The sequence below is a fragment of the Hemiscyllium ocellatum genome, chromosome 19 (assembly GCF_020745735.1).
Source record: "Hemiscyllium ocellatum isolate sHemOce1 chromosome 19, sHemOce1.pat.X.cur, whole genome shotgun sequence".
Lineage (NCBI taxonomy): Eukaryota > Metazoa > Chordata > Chondrichthyes > Orectolobiformes > Hemiscylliidae > Hemiscyllium > Hemiscyllium ocellatum.
Genome location: NC_083419.1, coordinates 69,413,487 through 69,436,063, shown reverse-complemented (window position 1 = coordinate 69,436,063; position 22,577 = coordinate 69,413,487). Strand labels below are relative to the sequence as shown.

Sequence of the window (22,577 nt, the reverse complement as noted above, 5' to 3'; positions counted from 1 at the left end):
GGTTATTTCTTGATTATATTTTTTTGGAGATAAGTATCTTGATTAAACTTAAAACATAAGCCATAACTATTAATTTAACCTGGTGCAGTATTTTGTAGAGGAATAAGACTGTGTTATTTTCTGGGTCTGTAGACTGTGAAGGATAGACCAGATCTAAAAGTTGAAGTTTTAAATTGGAGAAAAGCCAATTTTGACGGTATTAGGCAAGAACTTTCGAAAGCTGATTGGAGGCAGATGTTCGCAGGTAAAGGGACAGCTGGAAAATGGGAAACCTTCAGAAATGAGATAACAAGAATCCAGAGAAAGTATATTCCTGTCAGGGTGAAAGGGAAGGCTGGTAGGTATAGGGAATGCTGGTTGACTAAGAAATTGAGGGTTTGGTTCAGAAAAAGAAGGAAGCATGTCTCAGGTATAGCCAGGATAGATCGAGGGAATCCTTAGAAGAGTATAAAGGAAGTAGGAGTATACTTAAGAGGGAAATCAGGAGGGCAAAAAGGGGACATGAGATAGCTTTGGCAAATAGAATTAAGGAGAATCCAAAGGGTTTTTACAAATATATTAAGGACAAAAGGGTAACTAGGGAGAGAATAGGGCCCTTCAAACATCAGCAAAGCAGCCTTTGTGTGGAGCCACAGAAAATGGGGGAGATACTAAATGAATATTTTGCATTAGTATTTACTGTGAAAAAGGATCTGGAAGATACAGACTGCTGGGAAATAGATGGTGATATCTTGCAAAATGACCACATTACACAGGAGGAAGTGCTGGATGTATTGAAACAGGTAAAGGTGGATAAGTCCCCAGGACCTGATCAGGTGTACCCGAGAACTCTGTGGGAAGCTAGAGAAGTGATTGCTGGGCCTCTTGCTGAGATATTTGTATTATCTATAGTCACAGGTGACGTGCTGGAAGAATGGAGGTTGGCAAAAGTGGTGCCACTGTTTAAGAAGGGTGGTAAGGACAAGCCAGTGAACTACAGACCGGTGAGCCTGACCTCGGTGGTGGGCAAGTTGTTGGAGGGAATCCTGAGGGACAGGATGTACATGTATTTAGGAAGGCAAGGACTGATCAGGGATAGTCAACATGGCTTTGTGTGTGGGAAATCATGCTTCACAAACTTGATTCAGTTTTTTGAAGAATTAACAAAGATGATTGTTGACGGCAGAGCCGTAGATGTGATCTATATGGACTTCAGTAAGGCGTTCGACAAGGTTCCCCATGGGAGACTGGTTAGCAAGGTTAGATCTCATGGGATACATGGAGAACTAGCCATTTGGATACAGATCTGGCTCAAAGGTAGAAGACAGAGGGTGGTGTTGGAGGGTTGTTTTTCAGACTGGAGGCCTGTGAGCAGTGGAGTGCCACAAGGATCGGTGCTGGGTCGTCTACTTTTTGTCATTTACATAAATGATTTGGATGTGAGCATAAGAGATACAGTTAGTAAGTTTGGAGGTGTAGTGGACAGCAAAGAGGGTTACCTCAGATTACAACAGGGTCTTGACCAGATGGGCCAATGGGCTGAGAAGTGGCAGATGGAGTTTAATTCAGATAAATGCAAGGTGCTACATTTTGGGAAAGCAATCTTAGCAGGACTTATACACTTAATGGTAAGGTCCTAGGGAGTATTGCTGCACAAAGAGATTTTGGAGTGCAGGTCCATAGCTCCTTGAAAGTGGAGTCGCAGGTAGATAGGATAGTGAAGAAGGCATTTGGTATGCTTTCCTTTATTGGTCAGAGTATTGAGTAAAGGAGTTGGGAGGCCACTGTTGGAATATTGCATGCAATTCTGGTCTCCTTCCTATTGGAAAGATGTTGTGAAACTTGAAACGGTTCAGAAAAGATTTACAAGGATGTTGCCAGGGTTGGAGGATTTGAGTTATACGGAGAGGCTGAACAGGCGGGGGTTGTTTTCCCTGGAGCGCCGGAGGTTAAGGGGTGACCTTATAGATGTTTACAAAATTATGAGAGGCATGGATAGGATAAATAGGCAAAGGCTTTTCCCTGGGGTCGGGGAGTCCAGAACTAGAGGGCAGAGGTTTAGGGTGAGGGGGGAAAGATATAAAAGAGACCTGAGGGGCAACTTTTTTCATGCAGAGGGTGGTATGGAACGAGCTGCCAGAAGATGTGGTGGAGGCTGATACAATTGCAACATTTAAGAGGTATTTGGATGGGTATATGAATAGGAAGGGTTTGGAGGGATATGGGCCAGGTGCTGGCAGGTGGGACTAGATTGGGTTGGGATATCTGATCGGCATGGAGAGGTTGGACCGAAGGGCCTGCTTCCATGCTGTACATCTCTATGACTCTATTCTCTGTTTCCTTGATCAAAACGATGGTATGCTGTATACACCCTATCGTCAGAGCTAAGTGGTATATAATTCTCTTATTAGGCTACAGCTACTATGATTCTTCACTTATGACTGAGTCAGCTATGCCTAGCAACTTTCAGCCTGAGATATATGAATCAAGAAACTCATCTAGAAATTGATGTAGAGGGACAAGACTATTTGCTTTCCAGCAACAAGAGTTGAGCATTTTCTCAATGGCGTTCCCATCACTGAATCCCTCATTATCAACATCCTGAGGGTTACCATTGACTACAAACTCAACTGGACGAGCCACATAAAGCCCCAGTAGCAACAGGAGCAGGTCAGAGGCTAGGAATACTGTGGCAAATAATTCACCCCTGACCCCCCCCCAATACCAACAAGGAAGAATTAAGGACTGTGATGGAATACTCCCTGAAACAATTCCCAGAGGCCAATATAATCTGTCCTGATCCACCCCCATTGACGCGATCTACTTTGTCGGAAGGCTAAGGAAATTTGCCCTGTCCACAGGACTCTTCCCAATTTTGATCACTGTACCATAGAGAGCATCCTACCTGGATGTATCACAGTGAGGTTTGGTAACTGCTCTTCTCAAGACCACAAGAAACGACAGCGACTGATGAACATAGCCCAGTCCTTCACACAAACCAGCCTTCCGTCCATTGACTCCATTTGCACTTTGCATTGTCTCAGGAAAGCAACCAACATAAACAAAGACCTCTCCCACCCCCTGATATACGTTCTTCCGTCCTCTGCCATTGGGCAGACTATACAGAAATTTGAATACGCCAATGAATAGATTCAAGAACAGCTTCTTCCCCACTGTTATCAGGCTTATGAACGGACCTCTCCAATGTTAATTCTGATCTCTGTCTCTTTGCACATTCTCTGCAGCAGTAGCACTGTATTCTGCACTTTGTACTGCTATCCTGATGTACTTTGTATGATATGATCGGCCTGTATAGCAGGCAAAACACTTGTCACTGTCTTTCAATACTTGTGACAACAATAAATCAATTAATCTTGTCACCAAGTCACTCTTTATTTAAACATGAACAGTCATTGACTTTAGTACTGCCTCATTCAGAGTCAGATACCAGTGTGTCAGTGTCTCTAACAGTCCCCTTTGTGTATGTCAGTCTGGTCCCGGCTTGGACCAGATTAACAGCCCCAATGAAGGAACTATGGGGTTTACTTTGTTACAATCAGTACATACCACCCCCCCCCCCCCTCCCCCGACCCCGTGCCTCACCCCCAGCCGAGTCCCGGGATGATTTACCATTGGATCAGATTCTTCCGACTCAGCATCCGAAATGGATGATGTGTCATGGCATAGAAACTCACCTTCTGTGCCAGGAGTGTCTCAGTAGATTTCACTCTCTTCTTCCAGCAACAAAGGCATTAAAGTGGCTACAGCCATCATGCCCATTTTTGATTCTGAGGACTCAACAACATTGTAGGGAGAGGGTGAACCGAGGGGTTCCTGCAGCTTTTCCAACTGCTCCTGTAACGTTGCAAATTCACAGCATTCATAACATCCACATTCTTGTTCAGGACATCACATCTACCTGAACTTCACACATCACTGGTTCTGACTTCATGGCTACTGTGCCTTTTACCCATGTGTGGCCATTCTATGACTTTTACACTAAACTTTGTGCTCTGCATCAAACTCACTCTCTTACTTGGCAGAATCTATTGTCCACATTGGTGTTCCTGATGTAAATCTGCCCCGCCCCCCACCCCAACAGGTCATAGAAGATCAGATTTAACCTGGAGGAAAGCTTTCTACCCATGAACAACTCTGCCAATACTATCCCAGTCATTGCATTGGGGTGATCCGAGAATTAAACAAGAACTGTGACAGCTTGGTATCCGGGAGACTGTTGGCTGTTTCTTCAAGCCAGACCTCAAAGTTTGGACTGCTCTTTCTGCCAGGCCATTGGATGCTGGGTGGTATGGAACTGTCTCTATATTCAAATCCCTCTCATTTTTAAGAAATAACCAAATTCCCTGCTGGTAACTGTTGGCCGTTTACCTGTGACCAAAATGTCCAGGACTCTATGTGTTGAAAAACATGCATATAGTTTTTCTCTCGTTGTCCCCATGTTTAAAGAATGGACCTTATGCAGATCGAACCATTTTAAGAAGATGTCCACATTGGCTAAAAGCATTGAACCCATGATAGGACCTGCATGGTCGATGTGTGTTGGAGTCAGAGGTTGACCTGCCCATTCTTGTGGATATGGGGGAAAGCTGCTGGCAGTTATTTCTGTCCCAATTGACAGTCTTGGCACTGTCCCATTAATGCAGCTATGTCTGCGTTCAGGCCTGGCCACCAGACGTATCTTCTCACTGACATCTTCATTTGGGAATCCCTGGATGGCCTTGCTGGAGTTCAGCCAGTATTTGATGACAACCTATGTTCAGGACAATCACTCTTGCTCCACATAACAATATGCCATCTGGTGCTGTCAGCTGGTCTCTCTGGGTCCAAAAAGGTTTAAATTCTGGTTGTAATGACTCCTTGGTTCCCCCATTTAATACCAATTGTTTCAGTTTTGAAAGGGCTGGATCTTCTTGTGTCCAAAATCCGATATTATCAGCTGTTACTGGGAGCATGTCCAGAAAATGTAATATCATTACAAACTCTTCCATTTGGGGTACCGTTGGTGGTGTATCTGCTAATGGAAGGTGGCTCAATGCATCCACACTTGCTACTTGGCCTTCTGGATGGTGCTCTAACTTGTGGTTAGAAGCATTTAGTATTAAAGCTCAACACTGAATGTGGCCCGAAGCTATGGGAGGCATTGCCATTCCTCCTTAAGCAAACTAAGCAGGGGCTTGTGGTCCAGAATTATCACAAATTTTCATCCTAAATGTATTGGTGGAATTTCCTGGCTCCAAATATGATCACCAATCTTTCTTTCTCTATCTGGGCATATTTACACTCTGCAGGAGCCAAAGTCCTGGATGTATAAGCTATTGCACATTTCTCTTGACTGGGCCGTCTATGAGCTAATACCACCCCAATGCTATACAGGGAAGCATACCAGAGCTTTACTGGGATCATGGAGGATGACAGCTGGTTCCTTACTTCATTGAAAGCTTCTCTATGTAACCCTTTCGAAGGTTGACCCTTTTTTAGGAGTTGATGCAAACATGTCAGGATAGATGCCAGATTATCTTCCATAATAACTTACCAGCCCAATAAATGATCTAAGCACCTGGACAGACATTAATGCCAAAGCACCTTTGATTGCCCTCACTTTATATTCCAACGGGTGTAACCCAGTCTCGTCACTCTGTGGCCCAAGTAGGTCACTTGCATTGGGGGAGGGGGGTGGGGGGTGGAAGAGAGCTGGAACACAAACGTTTCCCTTCTTAGGCATACATCTACTTGGAAAAACATCATAGGACTATATTCAAGTTCTCTAAGTGTTCCCGATCAGTTTTCCTTGTTATTAGGACATCATCTCGGCAAATGGCAATATGAGGTAGAGCTTGCAAACGGTTCTCTACCATCTGCTGAAACATTGAACAGGCTGCCAATACTACAAATAGCAGACTTGTATATTGGTACATGCCCTGACAGGTATTAATTGAAGTATCCTTCTGGGAATCCTGGTTTAAACACAAATACAAATAGGTGTGGCTCATGTCTAGTTTTGTGAAGAAGGATAGTCCCCTTTGCCAGCTTTGTGTATGAAGCCTCTATCTGAGGGTTTGGGTATTTTTCCATGTGCAAAAAGTGGTTTACCGTTTGTTTAAAATCCCCACAGAGGTCAACCCAGCCATCGGGCTGCAAAATCGGACGACAGCCCACTCCGCAAACTGGACAGTTTAATGATTCCTTCACTTTCCAGCCTTCTGATTTCTGCCTCTACTTTTGCTCATACAGCGAATGGCACTGGGCAAGCCTTGCAGAATCATGGTACTGCTTCCTGGTCAATATGCAAGATGGCCTTGGCTCCTTTGATAGTCCCTAATAGCTTCTGATAGTGAGGCTACATAATTTTCTGCACTCAAATGGTGTTGCCCAAGCTCAGTCTGACGGGCAAGGGTGCCCACTTCCATCAGAAAGCCTTGCAACTCATATGTTCCACTTGCCACATTTTCCAATGATAAACATAGAACATAGAAAAATACAGCGCAGTACAGGCCCTTCGGCCCTCGATGTTGCGCTGATCCAAGCCCACCTAACCTACACGAGCCCACTTTCCTCCATATGTCTATCCAATGCCAGTTTAAATGCCCATAAAGAGGGAGAGTCCACCACTGCTACTGGCGGGGCATTCCATGAACTCACGACTCGCTGAGTAAAGAATCTACCCCTAACATCTGTCCTATACCTACCTCCCCTTAATTTAAAGCTATGCCCCCTCGTAATATCTGACTCCATACGTGGAAAAAGGTTCTCATGGTCAACCCTATCTAAACCCCTAATCATCTTGTACACCTCTACCAAGTCACCCCTAAAACCTTCTTTTCTCCAATAAAAACAGCCCCAAGTGCCTCAGCCTTTCCTCATACGATCTTCCTACCATACCAGGCAACATCTTGGTAAACCTCCTTTGCACCCGTTCCATGCCTCCACATCCTTCCTATAGTATGGCGACCAAAACTGCACACAATACTCCAGATGCGGCCGCATCAGAGTCTTATACAACTGCAACATGACCTCAGGACTCTGGAACTCAATTCCTGTACCAATAAAGCCCAGTACGCCATATGCTTTCTTCACAGCACTATTTACCTGGGTGGCAACTTTCAGAGATCTGTGTACATGGATACCAAGATCCCTCTGCTCATCCACACTACCAAGTATCCGACCATTAGCCCAGTACTCCATCTTCTTGTTACTCTTACCAAAGTGAATCACTTCACACTTAGCGACATTGAACTCCATTTGCCACCTTTCTGCCCAGCTCTGCAGCTTATCTATATCCCGCTGTAACCTGCCACATCCTTCCTCACTGTCAACAACTCCACCAACTTTCGTGGATCCAGCTCGAACACCTGTTTGAAGTTTAGCTGGGCTTCTGTTAGAAGGTGCTTTTGCACAATCACATCATTCATCCCTCAAACCAGACGTCTCTAAGCACCTCATTAAGGGATAAGCCAAAGTCACAGGCTTCAGTCAGTCATCTTAACCTAGTCAAAAACCCAATACATGTTCCTGCGGTTCTCAAAATGCCAGGTTAAAGTGATAGTGTCTTAAAATTAGAGGAGACTTGGGGTTGTAATATTCCTTAAATATCCTTGTGCCCAAAATGTCGATTCTCCAGCTGCTCCGATGCTGCCTGATCTGTGCTTTTCCAGCACCACACTCGCGACTCTAATCTCCAGCATCTCCAGGCCTTAACTTTCATCTATATTCCTTAACTATGTCCATCAATTCTTGAATGGTTTAGTAGCTGGTGCCTCAGGGAAATTAAGGCTCCTAACAACAGGAAACACTGCAGCTCCACAGGCTGTCAGGAGAATTGCACATTGCTTTTGATCAGCTGCAATGCCATTTGCCCAGGAACAAAAATTGCATTTTTTTCTACATACTGGGCCAAGTCCTCAACGGCAGGATCGAATGAGTTAAGCTTCCCTAACAAAGGCATAATGTCAGAAAATCTTACGTCAACTCAAAGATGGCTGGTGAAAACGGGTTTCCTCAGGATCATGCTTTATTCCCATCACCAATGAAATCACTCCACTGAGACTGGCACCCCATCACTAAGTCACCCTTTATTTACATTTAAAGAGTCTTTGGCTTTAGTGCTACCTCAGTCAAAGTCAGGTATCAGACGTCAGTATCTCTGACTCTCACTTTTTTCATATGGTATCCAGGACTCCCTGATTGGACAAGATTAACAGCTGCTATCAGGGAACTCAGATTCTCAAAGGTCAAGCCAGGTGACCTCATTGCACTCACTACACTTGTCTGGATAGTTGCACGAACAGTCATGAAGCTTGACACCATCCAGGACAAAGCAGCCTACTTGATTGGCACTACATCCAGGAACATTCACTCCCTCACCACCAATGCTCAGTAGCAACAGTGTGTACCATCAACAAGATGCATTGTATAAATTCACCAAGGGTCCTCCAATAACACCTTCCAAACCCATGAGCTCGACCATCCAGAGGAACAGGGACAACAGATACATGGGAATATCACCACCTGAAATCTTCCCTCCAAGCCACTCACCCAACCTGACTCCAGCGTTCCTCAGTGAACCTACATTGCAAGGATTGCAGTGGTTCAAGAAGGCAGCTCACCACCACCTGCTCCAGGGCAACTAAGGATGAGCAATAAATTTTGGTCTAGCTAGCAATGCCCACGTCCCTTGATAGACATTGACAGGTCAGCTGTGGCACTTTATATCCGAGAAGCAGCTGTCATCAGGGACTTTACAGAGGCTACACAAAACATACATGAGGCTATTTTAAAGTTGGTCAATGTGTTATACTGAAGTTTCTCTGTTGAGGACGAGGAATACATTTCCTTCAACCTGCATCCCTCCATCTGCATAATACACCTTTTGAATTAATATGCAAGTGCACACCAAAAAGATTCCACAATGCCCTCAGTGGTAATTCTTCCAACCATTCCTTCTACTATCCATTTTCAATATTTAACAATGGTGATGTTGGGTCACAATTACAAGTAAAACAAAACACCCAGATTTACTACATTTTTCTCCTGCTTTTGAAACATTCTCCATCACACGCAACACTTTGGATGATTCTGTTTTTTCTGTGGATACATTTAATATTTTTAAACAGATGCTCAATGCTTTCTAGGCCTGGACCTACAGAAGGTCAAACCTAGGTCAGACAGTGGCCTCTGGCCCAGGATCTATGAAGAGACTGTGTGGGCTTACCGACCTGTAGAATCACTCCCTTCTCCAAAAGGCTCTGCTTCTTGGCAGTCATCACAAAATAATGCGTGTCATCCTTGTAGTAAACAATATTTTCTAAATCTACACCTGTGAGAAAGTAACAGGAGCAAGTTAAACATTGTACAAGCAGGACTACTCAAACTGTCCAAATTCAGCCAGAATCTCTTGTTCTCAGTCACACAGCCTGTATCACACAGTAATAGCCTGTATCACACAGTAATACCCACAGACTGCTTGGGAACCAGCAGCCTTTGTGAACAACAGACAGATAGCCTGTTTTCCAAATACAAACATATGGAGTGAACACACACAAAGTACCATTTAAAAGGCAATTGAAATGCTGGTGCTTATTGAAGAAAGTTGCAGTATTATGGTATGGTAGTCAGGGTATAATTATACAATTGAGAACCCACAGCACAGTCCTGGTGACCAGGAAGGGAATGCAATGTTAATCCAGCAGAATTACACTGAGGCTGAGATAAATGTGAGGTGTTGGATTTTGGTAAGGCAAATCAGGGCAGGATTTATGAACTCAATGGTAGGGTCCTGGGGAATGTTGAAAATGTGTTGCTGGAAAAGCGCAGCAGGTCGGGCAGCATCCAAAGAGCAGGAGAATCGACGTTTCGGGCATGAGCCCTTCTTCAAGGGCTTTTCCAGCAACACATTTTCAGCTCTGGTCTCCAGCATCTGCAGTCCTCACTTTCTCCTGGGGAATGTTGCTGAACAGAGACCTTGAGTGCAGATTCATAGTTTCTTGAAAGTGGGGTTGCAGGTGCACAAGATAGTGAAAAGTTGTTTGGTCTGCTTGCCATTTTGGACACCGCAGTGGATATTGTAGTTGGGATGTTACATTGCAGCTGTATAGGACATTGGAATACTTTTGGAATACTGCATTCAATTCTGGTCTCTCCGGTATAGGAAAGATGTTGTGAAACTTCAAAGTGTGCAGAAATGATTTACAAGGATATTACTAGGGTTGGACAGTTTGAGCTACAGGGAGAGGGTGAATAGGTTGGAACTCCCTTTCCCTGGAGCTTTGGAGGCTGAGGGGTTCATAATTCATGAGGGGCATGGATAGAGTAAATAGCCAAGGTCTTTTATCCCAGGGGAGGGAAACCCAAAACTAGAGAGTATAAGTTTGGGTGAGAGGAGGAAGATTTAAAAGGGACCTAAGGGGCAATTTGTTCACACAGAAGGTAGTAAAGGAAGTGGTGGAGGCTGGTACAATTACAGCATTTAAAAGGCACCTTAATGAGTACACGGAAAGGAAGGGTTCAGCGGGATATGGGCCAAATGCTGGCAAATGGGACGAGATTAATTTAGGTTATCTGGTCGGCATGGACGAGTTGAACTGCTGTACATCTCTGTGACTTAGAGGATGAAATGATGAAGACAGTTTACCCAGACAGGCTGCGGTTCCTCCAACATTGAAGATTTAGGGGGTGATGGAATTGAGATTCCGAAAATGATTGCTCACGTGTTTGTAGACAGAAACTATTTAGTTTAGGTAGACACCATGGCAAAATAACAGCCAGGGCTGTGAAGCAGTAATGTCAGAAGGGAACTGGAAAGCTGCAGCTCTGCCCCCCCTCTCTCCCCGACAAGGTTGTGGGTGCCGGGTGTTAATTGGAGCTTTGAGTCAATCCAACACGAACCTGTGGCTTCCCGCAGGTCCTGAAAAAACTTCTGGTTGAAGATGAAGGCAACGCCACTGATCTCCTGGGCCTGGGCCTCCTCCCGTGTGTGCCGGTTTATGAAGTTGGCAGTGATGGCAATCGCCAGTTTCCCCCGGAACTCCTTCCTCCGAAACCCTTGATCAGGAAAATAAAAGAGTTACTGAGCGGCTGATGGATCTTTTGCAATTGACCCTTATTCAGCAAGAGGTGTCCTGCAGGGGGCTGGCCATCAGCTCTCAGTACCTGAAAACAGGAATCTAGTCCATGAAGGATCGGAACAGACAGACTGCAGTAAGAAATGGGAAGCTACAGGGTTGGAGCAGGCTCAGAGAGAATCTAATCAAGTCTAGGATAAGCTGATAAAATAAATGCATGAAGCACAGCATTAGGTTGTTGAGTTGGAATTAGAGATAACGCTTTAAACTCAATAGTCATTGGGGGCCGATCACATCAAGGTGAAATTTAGAAAATGAAAGTGGAATGACATGGCAATAATGCAGGACAGCAACAACCAGAGTGAGACTGACAGGAGAGAGTGAAAGAGTGCATGAACAAACCAGGTTGGAGTTGGGAGAAGTGTTAAGAAAGGCAGAATGAATGGCTTTTATCTGAATACGTGCAGCAATCATAACAAGATGGATGAATTGATGGCACAAGTAGAAAGACATACATATGACTTAATAGCCATTACAGATGTACACTTCCAAAGCTGGGAACATTCAGGGATATTTGACATTTTGTAAGGGAAATAATAAAATGGTGTGGGGTTGCTTTGCTCATTAAGGATGAAGCCAGTACAGTCCTGAGAAATGGAATTGGCAGGAGAGATGGACAGGGAGAGACGTGTCCGAGCAGAGGGGGCAGAGGTGACAGGTAGAAAGTGCCTTCTCTGTTATAAAGTTCATAACTTCCCCATCACTCCTGACCCCCCCCTTTACATTTCGCTTACCTTCCAGAGTGTTCCTTCGGCCATCAGCACCAATCACAGCATCAAACTCAAACTGCGTTACTTTGCTGGTTGGAGGGTTTATCTCTGCTCTCCAGCCGGCATCTGCAATCAGAAATAAGCCCAGGTAACAGAGACTGGCCGGGGAACACCATATCCTGCAGAGCAGGCATCTGTAGGGCTGGTGACAGGATTGATGCAAGAGGGGTCTGGTTCAAATTCAAAACTCCTTGGTAAAACAGCTGGACACGGGAATGACAGAACCCCAGAATCTGCTGCCCAGACACTCTCCGACTCTCTAACGGCCATGATTTTACAGGCTAAAGTTGTACTGGTTGCCTGATTGGTATCTTAAGTGTGGACCTCATTAAGAGCTGAGCTTCCTCCCAATCAGATTTAGAGGTCATTGATATATACGGGTACATTCGAGTCACTATCAACTTTTGATGTTTGGGGCATCGAAAGGCCAACGCAGCATCGAAAATCAAGGCTCAATCTGAATCAGTCTGTTATAGAAAGTGATCCCAGGATCATTGATTGTGTATTGAAGTAGCCCCAACACCTTCTGAATTCATAGAGACAACTTAAACAAAAATCTGAAGTATAACAATTAATCATTTCTTGGAAGAATATTGATTATGAAATTAAAGCCAGGAATAAGAACATATTAAAAAAGTGAAAATGCTGGAAAAATTCAGCATATTAGGCAAAGAAACAGAGTTAGCATACGAAGAAAATGCGAGCATTTCAGGTCATAACCTTTCATCAGAATGTTTAAGCTCACAAACCTGAAATGTTAACTCAGTTTCTCTCTCCACCAAAGTTGCCAAACCAGCTCAGTATTTCCTGCACGTTCTCATCTTATTACACACTTCAGCTATCTGCAGAATTCACTCTCTGTTGTTGTGCTGGAAGTAGTGTGTAGAAGAACTTTCAAACGATGTTTCATAAACTATCATATAAAAGAATTGTCAGTAAACACTGGAGCTCAACACTGAAAGGACTCACGTGGCTGGGTGGACATTGACTTGACTAAGTGACAAATTGACAAATTCTTCTTGTTCAGATGGGATTCAACAGCATTGAGCCCCAGCAGTGATGTTGGGGTCACTTCAGTTTTTAATTGCTTGATTATTGTAACACTGTGCGATATACAGGGCACAGGACTGAACTATACATTTTTTTGGATAAGTGCAAATCTTATTGTGTTTGATGGAGTGATTCTCACCAGGAGGCCGAGCAAGTTATCTTACCAAACTGAACATATTAATTGCTGTTGCCACCTGAATGGTGTGTATCATGTCCACCTTTTGACCCATCTTACTATCTGCCATTCCTGGACCAACTCTCCCATTCCTGGACATCTGCTCTAAGATCAGCATGCCATCTTTGAAAGCCTACTGCAGAAGCCCTAGCATCTGTCCTGCTCTTTCTTGGGGATTGAGGGGAGATGGCTGAGAAAAAGAAGTTAGTACTACAGTTCTTCAACAAAGGCCTGCAGTTCCTGACTGATGGGTATACAGAGGACAGGAATGACTAGCAGAGAGGACCACACTCGCAGACCATGCCAGCCTGGTCAGAGATCGTCACCATGACCAGGGCCATCTCCTGGGAGAGGAAGATTGGGTTGCAGTGCAGGAAAGGGAGCCATACTCTGTAATGTAGGTGCCACACTCTGCTCTCTCTCACTTACTCTATCTCTGCCAGTTCTCCCACCAACACTCATGCTCTGACACCCCGTCTGAGACATGCAACACCTTCCAACTCGCTCCTTTTACCATCCCTTCACTAAAACGGCACGCCTAATGTAACGTACACACCTCCTCACTGCCTTGAAATACTTTAATGTTCTCCCCCATTTTGATCATGTCTGAGAGCCACTTTAGTCCTTTCTGTCATTATATGAGAAGACAGTCTACAACAGCTGGAGCAATGCCAAATGATAAGGGAGGTTGTGTGATGTCCATATCCTCACACACCATACAGGAAGAGGATCTTTGCCCTCACAACATCACATTCTGTGGCTGCAGCAATCAGGGGCTTTGCAGAAATGTAAAGGGATGAGGAGCAGCAGACAGGTGTCCGGGACACACTGGGGAGGGGATTCAGAAGCTTCAGCAATGCAGCCTGTACCGCAACCATTTGGAGAAATTGGCAGGAGGCGTGGCCAGCCAGGCGCAGCAGCCTCGTGCAATGCTGGTTCGATGCACACCCCTGCACCACGTTAGCCCAGACAGTGGGTCCTCAATACAAAGGCAGGACAGGAGTGAAGCAGTTAGCGTTGGCCCCTCACAGGGGGATCAGATAGTGCCAAGAAGTTTGTGTCTGGTGTAGCAGCCACATTCAGGCCCCTGGGCAGTTCCTGGTCTAGCTCTGGGACCTCCACCTCCCATCCAGACCCAAAAGTGTCTGGGATCATCCAACCAATTGCCTGGACCAGCAGGGCTCCAACGACAGAGCCGATTTCCTTCACCCCTTAACTGCAGAACTCATGAGCTCATGAAAGAAAAAGAAAAGTGGACACATGGGGGCAACGGCTAACAATGTTCTGCGAATAGATTGTCTTGCGAACAACGTTATGTGGACAGTTCTGTATTTCACAAATCGATGTTTTTCACAGTTCGTGCAGTTAGCCTTGTGTGTGTGGGGACTAGCTTCGATACACCCTGCAGCAACTCTCCCACGGAATTAACCAAATGCTGTGACTGGCAGGATACAACAGCAAACAAATGTACCATTGTGAGAGAGATAACAAAGTGTTGATAGAGCACTGATTGTCTCTGACACCTCATATCGTCTTCACTCAGTCACTCTCTTTCACACACACCTCCTCACAATCAAACACTGACAGCACCTCACACAATCACAGTGACAGTATCTCTCGCACTCACACAGAGGTCGACACACACACTGACAGCACGTCCCTCTCACACACACACTGACAGCACGTCTCACAAACACACTGACAGCACGTCTCACACACACACACTGACAGCACGTCTCTCACACACACACTGACAGCACGTCTCACACACACACTGACAGCACGTCTCTCACACACACTGACAGCACGTCTCTCACAAACACACTGACAGCACGTCTCACACACACACTGACAGCACGTCTCACACACACACTGACAGCACGTCTCACACACACACTGACAGCACGTTTCACACACACTGACAGCACGTCTCACACACACACTGACAGCACGTCTCACACACACTGACAGCACGTCTCACACACACACTGACAGCACGTCTCTCACGCACACAGCACGTCTCTCACACACACACACTGACAGCACTTCTCACACACACGCTGACAGCACGTCTCTCACACAAACAGTGACAGCACGTCTCTCACACACACTGACAGCACATCTCTCACGCACACTAACAGCATGTCTCTCACACGCACAGTGCCAGAACGTCTCTCTCACACACACTGACAGCACGTCTCTCACACACACTGACAGCACGTCTCTCACACACACTGACAGCACGTCTCTCTCACACACACTGACAGCACGTCTCTCACACACACTGACAGCACGTCTCTATCACACACACTGACAGCACGTCTCTCACACACACTGACAGCACGTCTCTCACACACACTGACAGCACGTCTCTCACACACACTGACAGCACGTCTCTCACACTCACACTTAGAGCACGTCTCACACACACACACAGACAGCACGTCTCTCACACTCACACTTAGAGCACGTCTCACACACACACACACAGACAGCACGTCACTCACACTCACACTTAGAGCAAGTCTCACACACACACACACACAGACAGCACGTCTCTCACACACACACTGACAGCACGTCTCTCACACACACACTGACAGCACGTCTCACACACACACTAACAGCACGTCTCACACACACACTAACAGCACGTCTCACACACACACACTGACAGTACGTCTCACACACACACTGACAGTACGTCTCAAACACACACACTGACCGCACGTCTCACACCCACACTGACAGCACGTCCCGCACACACACACTGACAGCACGTCTCTCACACACACACTGACAGCACGTCCCTCACACACACACTGACAGCACGTCCCTCACACACACACACTGACAGCACTTCCCTCACACACACACACTGACAGCACGTCTCTCACACACACACTGACCGCACGCCTCTCTCACACAAACGCTGACAGCACATCTCTCACACACACTCACAGCACGTCTCTAACACACACACTGACAGCACGTCTCTCACACACACACTGACAGCACGTCTCTCACACACACACTGACAGCACGTCTCTCACACACACACACTGACCGCACGTGTCTCACACACACACTGACTGCACGTCACACACACACACACTGACAGCACGTCACATACACACACTGACAGCACGTCACACACACACACACACAATGACAGCACGTCACACACACACACGCTGACAGCACATCCCTCACACACACACACTGACAGCACGTCTCACACACACACACTGACAGCACGTCACGCACACACACACACACACACACACTGACAGCACGTCTCACACACACACACACACTGACAGCACGTCACACACACACACACACTGACAGCACGTCACACACACACACACACTGACAGCACGTCACACACACACACACTGACAGCACGTCTCACACACACACACTGACAGCACGTCTCACACACACACACTGACAGCACGTCTCACACACACACACACAGACAGCACGTCACACACACACACACACACACACAGACAGTACGTCACACACACACACTGACAGTACGTCACACACACACACACTGACAGCACGTCACACACACACACACTGACAGCACGTCACACACACACACACTGACAGCACGTCACACACACACACACTGACAGCACGTCACACACACACTGACAGCACGTCACACACACACACACTGACAGCACGTCACAAACACACACACACACACTGACAGCACGTCACACACACACACGCTGACAGCACATCCCTCACACACAAACACACACTGACAGCACGTCTCACACACACACACACACTGACAGCACGTCTCACACACACACACACACACACACTGACAGCACGTCTCTCACACACACACACACTGACAGCACGTCTCACACACACACACACACTGACAGCACGTCTCACACACACACACACACTGACAGCACGTCACACACACACACACACTGACAGCACGTCACACACACACACTGACTGCACGTCTCTCATACACACACTGACTGCAAGTCTCACACACACAGACAGCACGTCACACACACACTGACAGCACGTCACACATACACACTGACAGCACGTCACACATACACACACACACTGACAGCACGTCACACACACTGACAGCACATCACACACACACACACTGACAGCACGTCACACACACACACACACACTGACAGCACGTCACACACACACACACACACTGACAGCACGTCACTCTCACACACACACACACTGACAGCACGTCTCACACACACACACTGACAGCACGTCTCACACACACACACTGACAGCACATCTCACACACACACACTGACAGCACGTCACACACACACACACTGACAGCACGTCACACACACACACACTGACAGCACGTCACACACACACACTGACAGCACGTCACACAGACATACACACACACTGACAGCACGTCACACAGACATACACACACACTGACAGCACGTCTCACACACACACACTGACAGCACGTCTCACACACACACACTGACAGCACGTCTCACACACACACACTGACAGCACGTCTCACACACACACACTGACAGCACGTCACACACACTGACAGCACGTCTCACACACACACACACAGACAGCACGTCACACACACACACACACACACACACTGACAGCACGTCTCACACACACTGACAGCACGTCACACACACACACTGACAGCACGTCACACACACACACAGACAGCACGTCTCACACACACACTGACAGCACGTCACACACACTGACAGCACGTCACACACACTGACAGCACGTCACACACACACACACACTGACAGCACGTCACACACACACACTGACAGCACGTCACACACACTGACAGCACGTCACACACTCTGACAGCACGTCACACACACACACACACTGACAGCACGTCACAAACACACACACACACACACACACACTGACAGCACGTCACACACACACACACACACTGACAGCACGTCACACACACACACACACACTGACAGCACGTCACACACACACACACACTGACAGCACGTCACACATACACACTGACAGCACGTCACACATACACACTGACAGCACGTCACACATACACACTGACAGCACGTCACACATACACACTGACAGCACGTCACACACACACACACACTGACAGCACGTCACACACACACACACTGACAGCACGTCTCAGACACACACACTGACAGCACGTCTCTCACACACACACACACACTGACAGCACGTCACACACACTGACAGCACGTCTCACACACACACACACTGACAGCACGTCTCACACACACACACACACACACGCTGACAGCACGTCACACACACACACACACACACACACACACAGACAGCACGTCACACACACACACACACACAGACAGCACGTCACACACACACACACACACACTGACAGCACGTCACACACACACACACACACACTGACAGCACGTCACACACACTGACAGCACGGCTCACACACACACACACACACACACACACACTGACAGCACGTCACACACACACACACTGACAGCACGTCACACACACACACACACACGCTGACAGCACGTCTCACACACACACACACACACACACTGACAGCACGTCTCTCACACACACACACACACTGACAGCACGTCTCTCACACACACACACACTGACAGCACGTCACACACACACACACACACACGCTGACAGCACGTCACACACACACACACACACACACTGACAGCACGTCTCTCACACACACACACACACTGACAGCACGTCTCTCACACACACACACACTGACAGCACGTCACACACACACACACACACACTGACAGCACGTCACACACACACACACTGACAGCACGTCACACACACACACTGACAGCACGTCTCACACACACACACTGACAGTACATCACACACACACACTGACAGCACGTCACACACACACACTGACAGCACGTCACACAGACATACACACACACTGACAGCACGTCTCACACACACACACTGACAGCACGTCTCACACACACACACACACACTGACAGCACGTCACACACACACACACTGACAGCACGTCACACACACACACACACACGCTGACAGCACGTCACACACACACACACACACACACTGACAGCACGTCTCTCACACACACACACACACTGACAGCACGTCTCTCACACACACACACACTGACAGCACGTCACACACACACACACGCTGACAGCACGTCACACACACACACACACACACACTGACAGCACGTCTCTCACACACACACACACTGACAGCACGTCTCTCACACACACACACACTGACAGCACGTCACACACACACACACACACACACACTGACAGCACGTCACACACACACACACTGACAGCACGTCACACACACACACTGACAGCACGTCTCACACACACACACTGACAGCACGTCTCACACACACACACTGACAGCACGTCTCACACACACACACTGACAGCACGTCACACACACACACTGACAGCACGTCACACAGACATACACACACACTGACAGCACGTCTCACACACACACACTGACAGCACGTCTCACACACACACACTGACAGCACGTCTCACACACACACACACTTACAGCACGTCACACACACTGACAGCACGTCTCACACACACACACACACACACACTGACAGTACGTCTCTCACACACACACACACTGACAGCACGTCTCTCACACACACACTGACAGCACGTCACACACACACACTGACAGCACGTCTCACACACACACACTGACAGCACGTCACACACACACACTGACAGCACGTCACACAGACATACACACACACTGACAGCACGTCTCACACACACACACTGACAGCAGGTCTCACACACACACACACTGACAGCACGTCTCACACACTGACAGCACGTCTCACACACTGACAGCACGTCTCACACACACACACACAGACAGCACGTCACACACACACGCACACACACACACTGACAGTACGTCTCTCACACACACACACACACTGACAGCACGTCTCACACACACTCACTGACAGCACGTCTCACACACACTCACTGACAGCACGTCACACACACACACACTGACAGCACATCACACACACACACACTGACAGCACGTCACACACACACACACTGACAGCACGTCTCTCACACTCACACTTAGAGCACGTCTCTCACACACACACACTGACAGCACGTCTCTCACACTCACACTGACAGCACGTCTCTCACACACACACTGACAGCACGTCTCTCACACACACACTAACAGCACGTCTCACACACACACTAACAGCACGTCTCACACACACACTAACAGCACGTCTCACACACACACACTGACAGTACGTCTCACACACACACTGACAGTACGTCTCAAACACACACACTGACAGCACGTCTCACACCCACACTGACAGCACGTCCCGCACACACACACTGACAGCACGTCTCTCACACACACACTGACAGCACGTCCCTCACACACACACACTGACAGCACTTCCCTCACACACACACACTGACAGCACGTCTCTCACACACACACTGACCGCACGCCTCTCACACGCACACACTGACCGCACGTCTCACACGCACACACTGACCGCACGTCTCACACGCACACACTGACCGCACGTCTCACACGCACACACTGACAGCACGTCTCACACACACACACACACTGACAGCACGTCTCTCACACTCACACTGACAGCACGTCTCTCACACACACACTGACAGCACGTCTCACACACACACTGACAGCACGTCTCTCACACACACAGACAGCAAGTCTCTCACACACACAGACAGCACGTCTCTCACACACACACTGACAGCACGTCACACACACACACTGACAGCACGTCTCTCACACACGCTGACAGCACGTCTCTCACACACGCTGACAGCACGTCTCTCACACACACACTGACAGCACGTCTCACACACACACGCTGACCGCACGTCTCTCTCACACACACTGACCGCACGCCTCTCTCACACACACTGACAGCACGTCTCACACACACACTGACAGCACGTCTCACACACACACTGACAGCACGTCTCACACACACACTGACAGCACGCCTCTCTCACACACACTGACAGCACGTCTCTCACACACACACTGACAGCACGTCTCTCACACACACACTGACAGCACGTCTCACACACACGCTGACAGCACGCCTCTCTCACACACATGCTGACAGCACGTCTCTCACACACACACTGACAGCACGTCTCACACACACACTGACAGCACGTCTCTCACACACACACTGACAGCACGTCTCTCACACACACACTGACAGCACATCTCTCACACACACACACACACACACACACACACACACACACACACACACACACACACAGACAGCACGTCTCTCACACACACTGACAGCACGTCTCTCACACACACACACACTAACAGCACGTCCCTCACACACACACTGACCGCACGTGTCTCACACACACACTGACCGCACGTCACACACACACACTGACAGCACGTCACATACACACACTGACAGCACGTCACACAGACATACACACACAGACAGCACGTCACACACACACACTGACAGCACGTCACACACACACACACTGACAGCACGTCACACACACACACACACACACACTGACAGCACGTCTCACACACACACACACACTGACAGCACGTCACACACACACACTGACAGCACGTCACACACACACACACTGACAGCACGTCACACACACACACACTGACAGCACGTCTCACACACACACACACTGACAGCACGTCTCACACACACACACACTGACAGCACGTCTCACACACACACACACTGACAGCACGTCTCACACACACACACAGACAGCACGTCACACACACACACACACACACACACACACACAGACAGTACGTCACACACACACACACACTGACAGCACGTCACACACACACACACACACACACACACGCACTGACAGCACGTCTCACACACACACACGCACTGACAGCACGTCACACACACACACACACACTGACAGCACGTCACACACACACACACACACACACTGACAGCACGTCACACACACACACTGACTGCACGTCTCTCATACACACACTGACTGCAAGTCTCACACACATAGACAGCACGTCACACACACACTGACAGCACGTCTCACACACACACTGACAGCACGTCACACATACACACTGACAGCACGTCACACATACACACTGACAGCACGTCTCACACACACACACACTTACAGCACGTCACACACACACACACACACACTGACAGCACGTCACACACACACACACACACACACACTGACAGCACGTCACACACACACACTGACTGCACGTCTCTCATACACACACTGACTGCAAGTCTCACACACATAGACAGCACGTCACACACACAC

At 47.9% G+C, this 22,577-nt stretch overlaps 1 protein-coding gene across 1 annotated transcript in view; it reads right to left on the bottom strand.

The window, feature by feature from the left end:
- LOC132825026 (F-actin-monooxygenase MICAL3-like) overlaps nt 1–22,577 on the bottom strand; it is a 483,930-nt gene that overhangs the window by 280,412 nt on the left and 180,941 nt on the right. The window contains exons 6-8 of the mRNA XM_060840028.1: nt 11,852–11,953; nt 10,882–11,037; nt 9,213–9,313 (exon numbers count right to left, since the gene is read on the bottom strand). Coding sequence (XP_060696011.1) covers nt 9,213–9,313; nt 10,882–11,037; nt 11,852–11,953 — 359 coding nt within the window. The remainder of the gene's footprint in view (nt 1–9,212; nt 9,314–10,881; nt 11,038–11,851; nt 11,954–22,577) is intronic.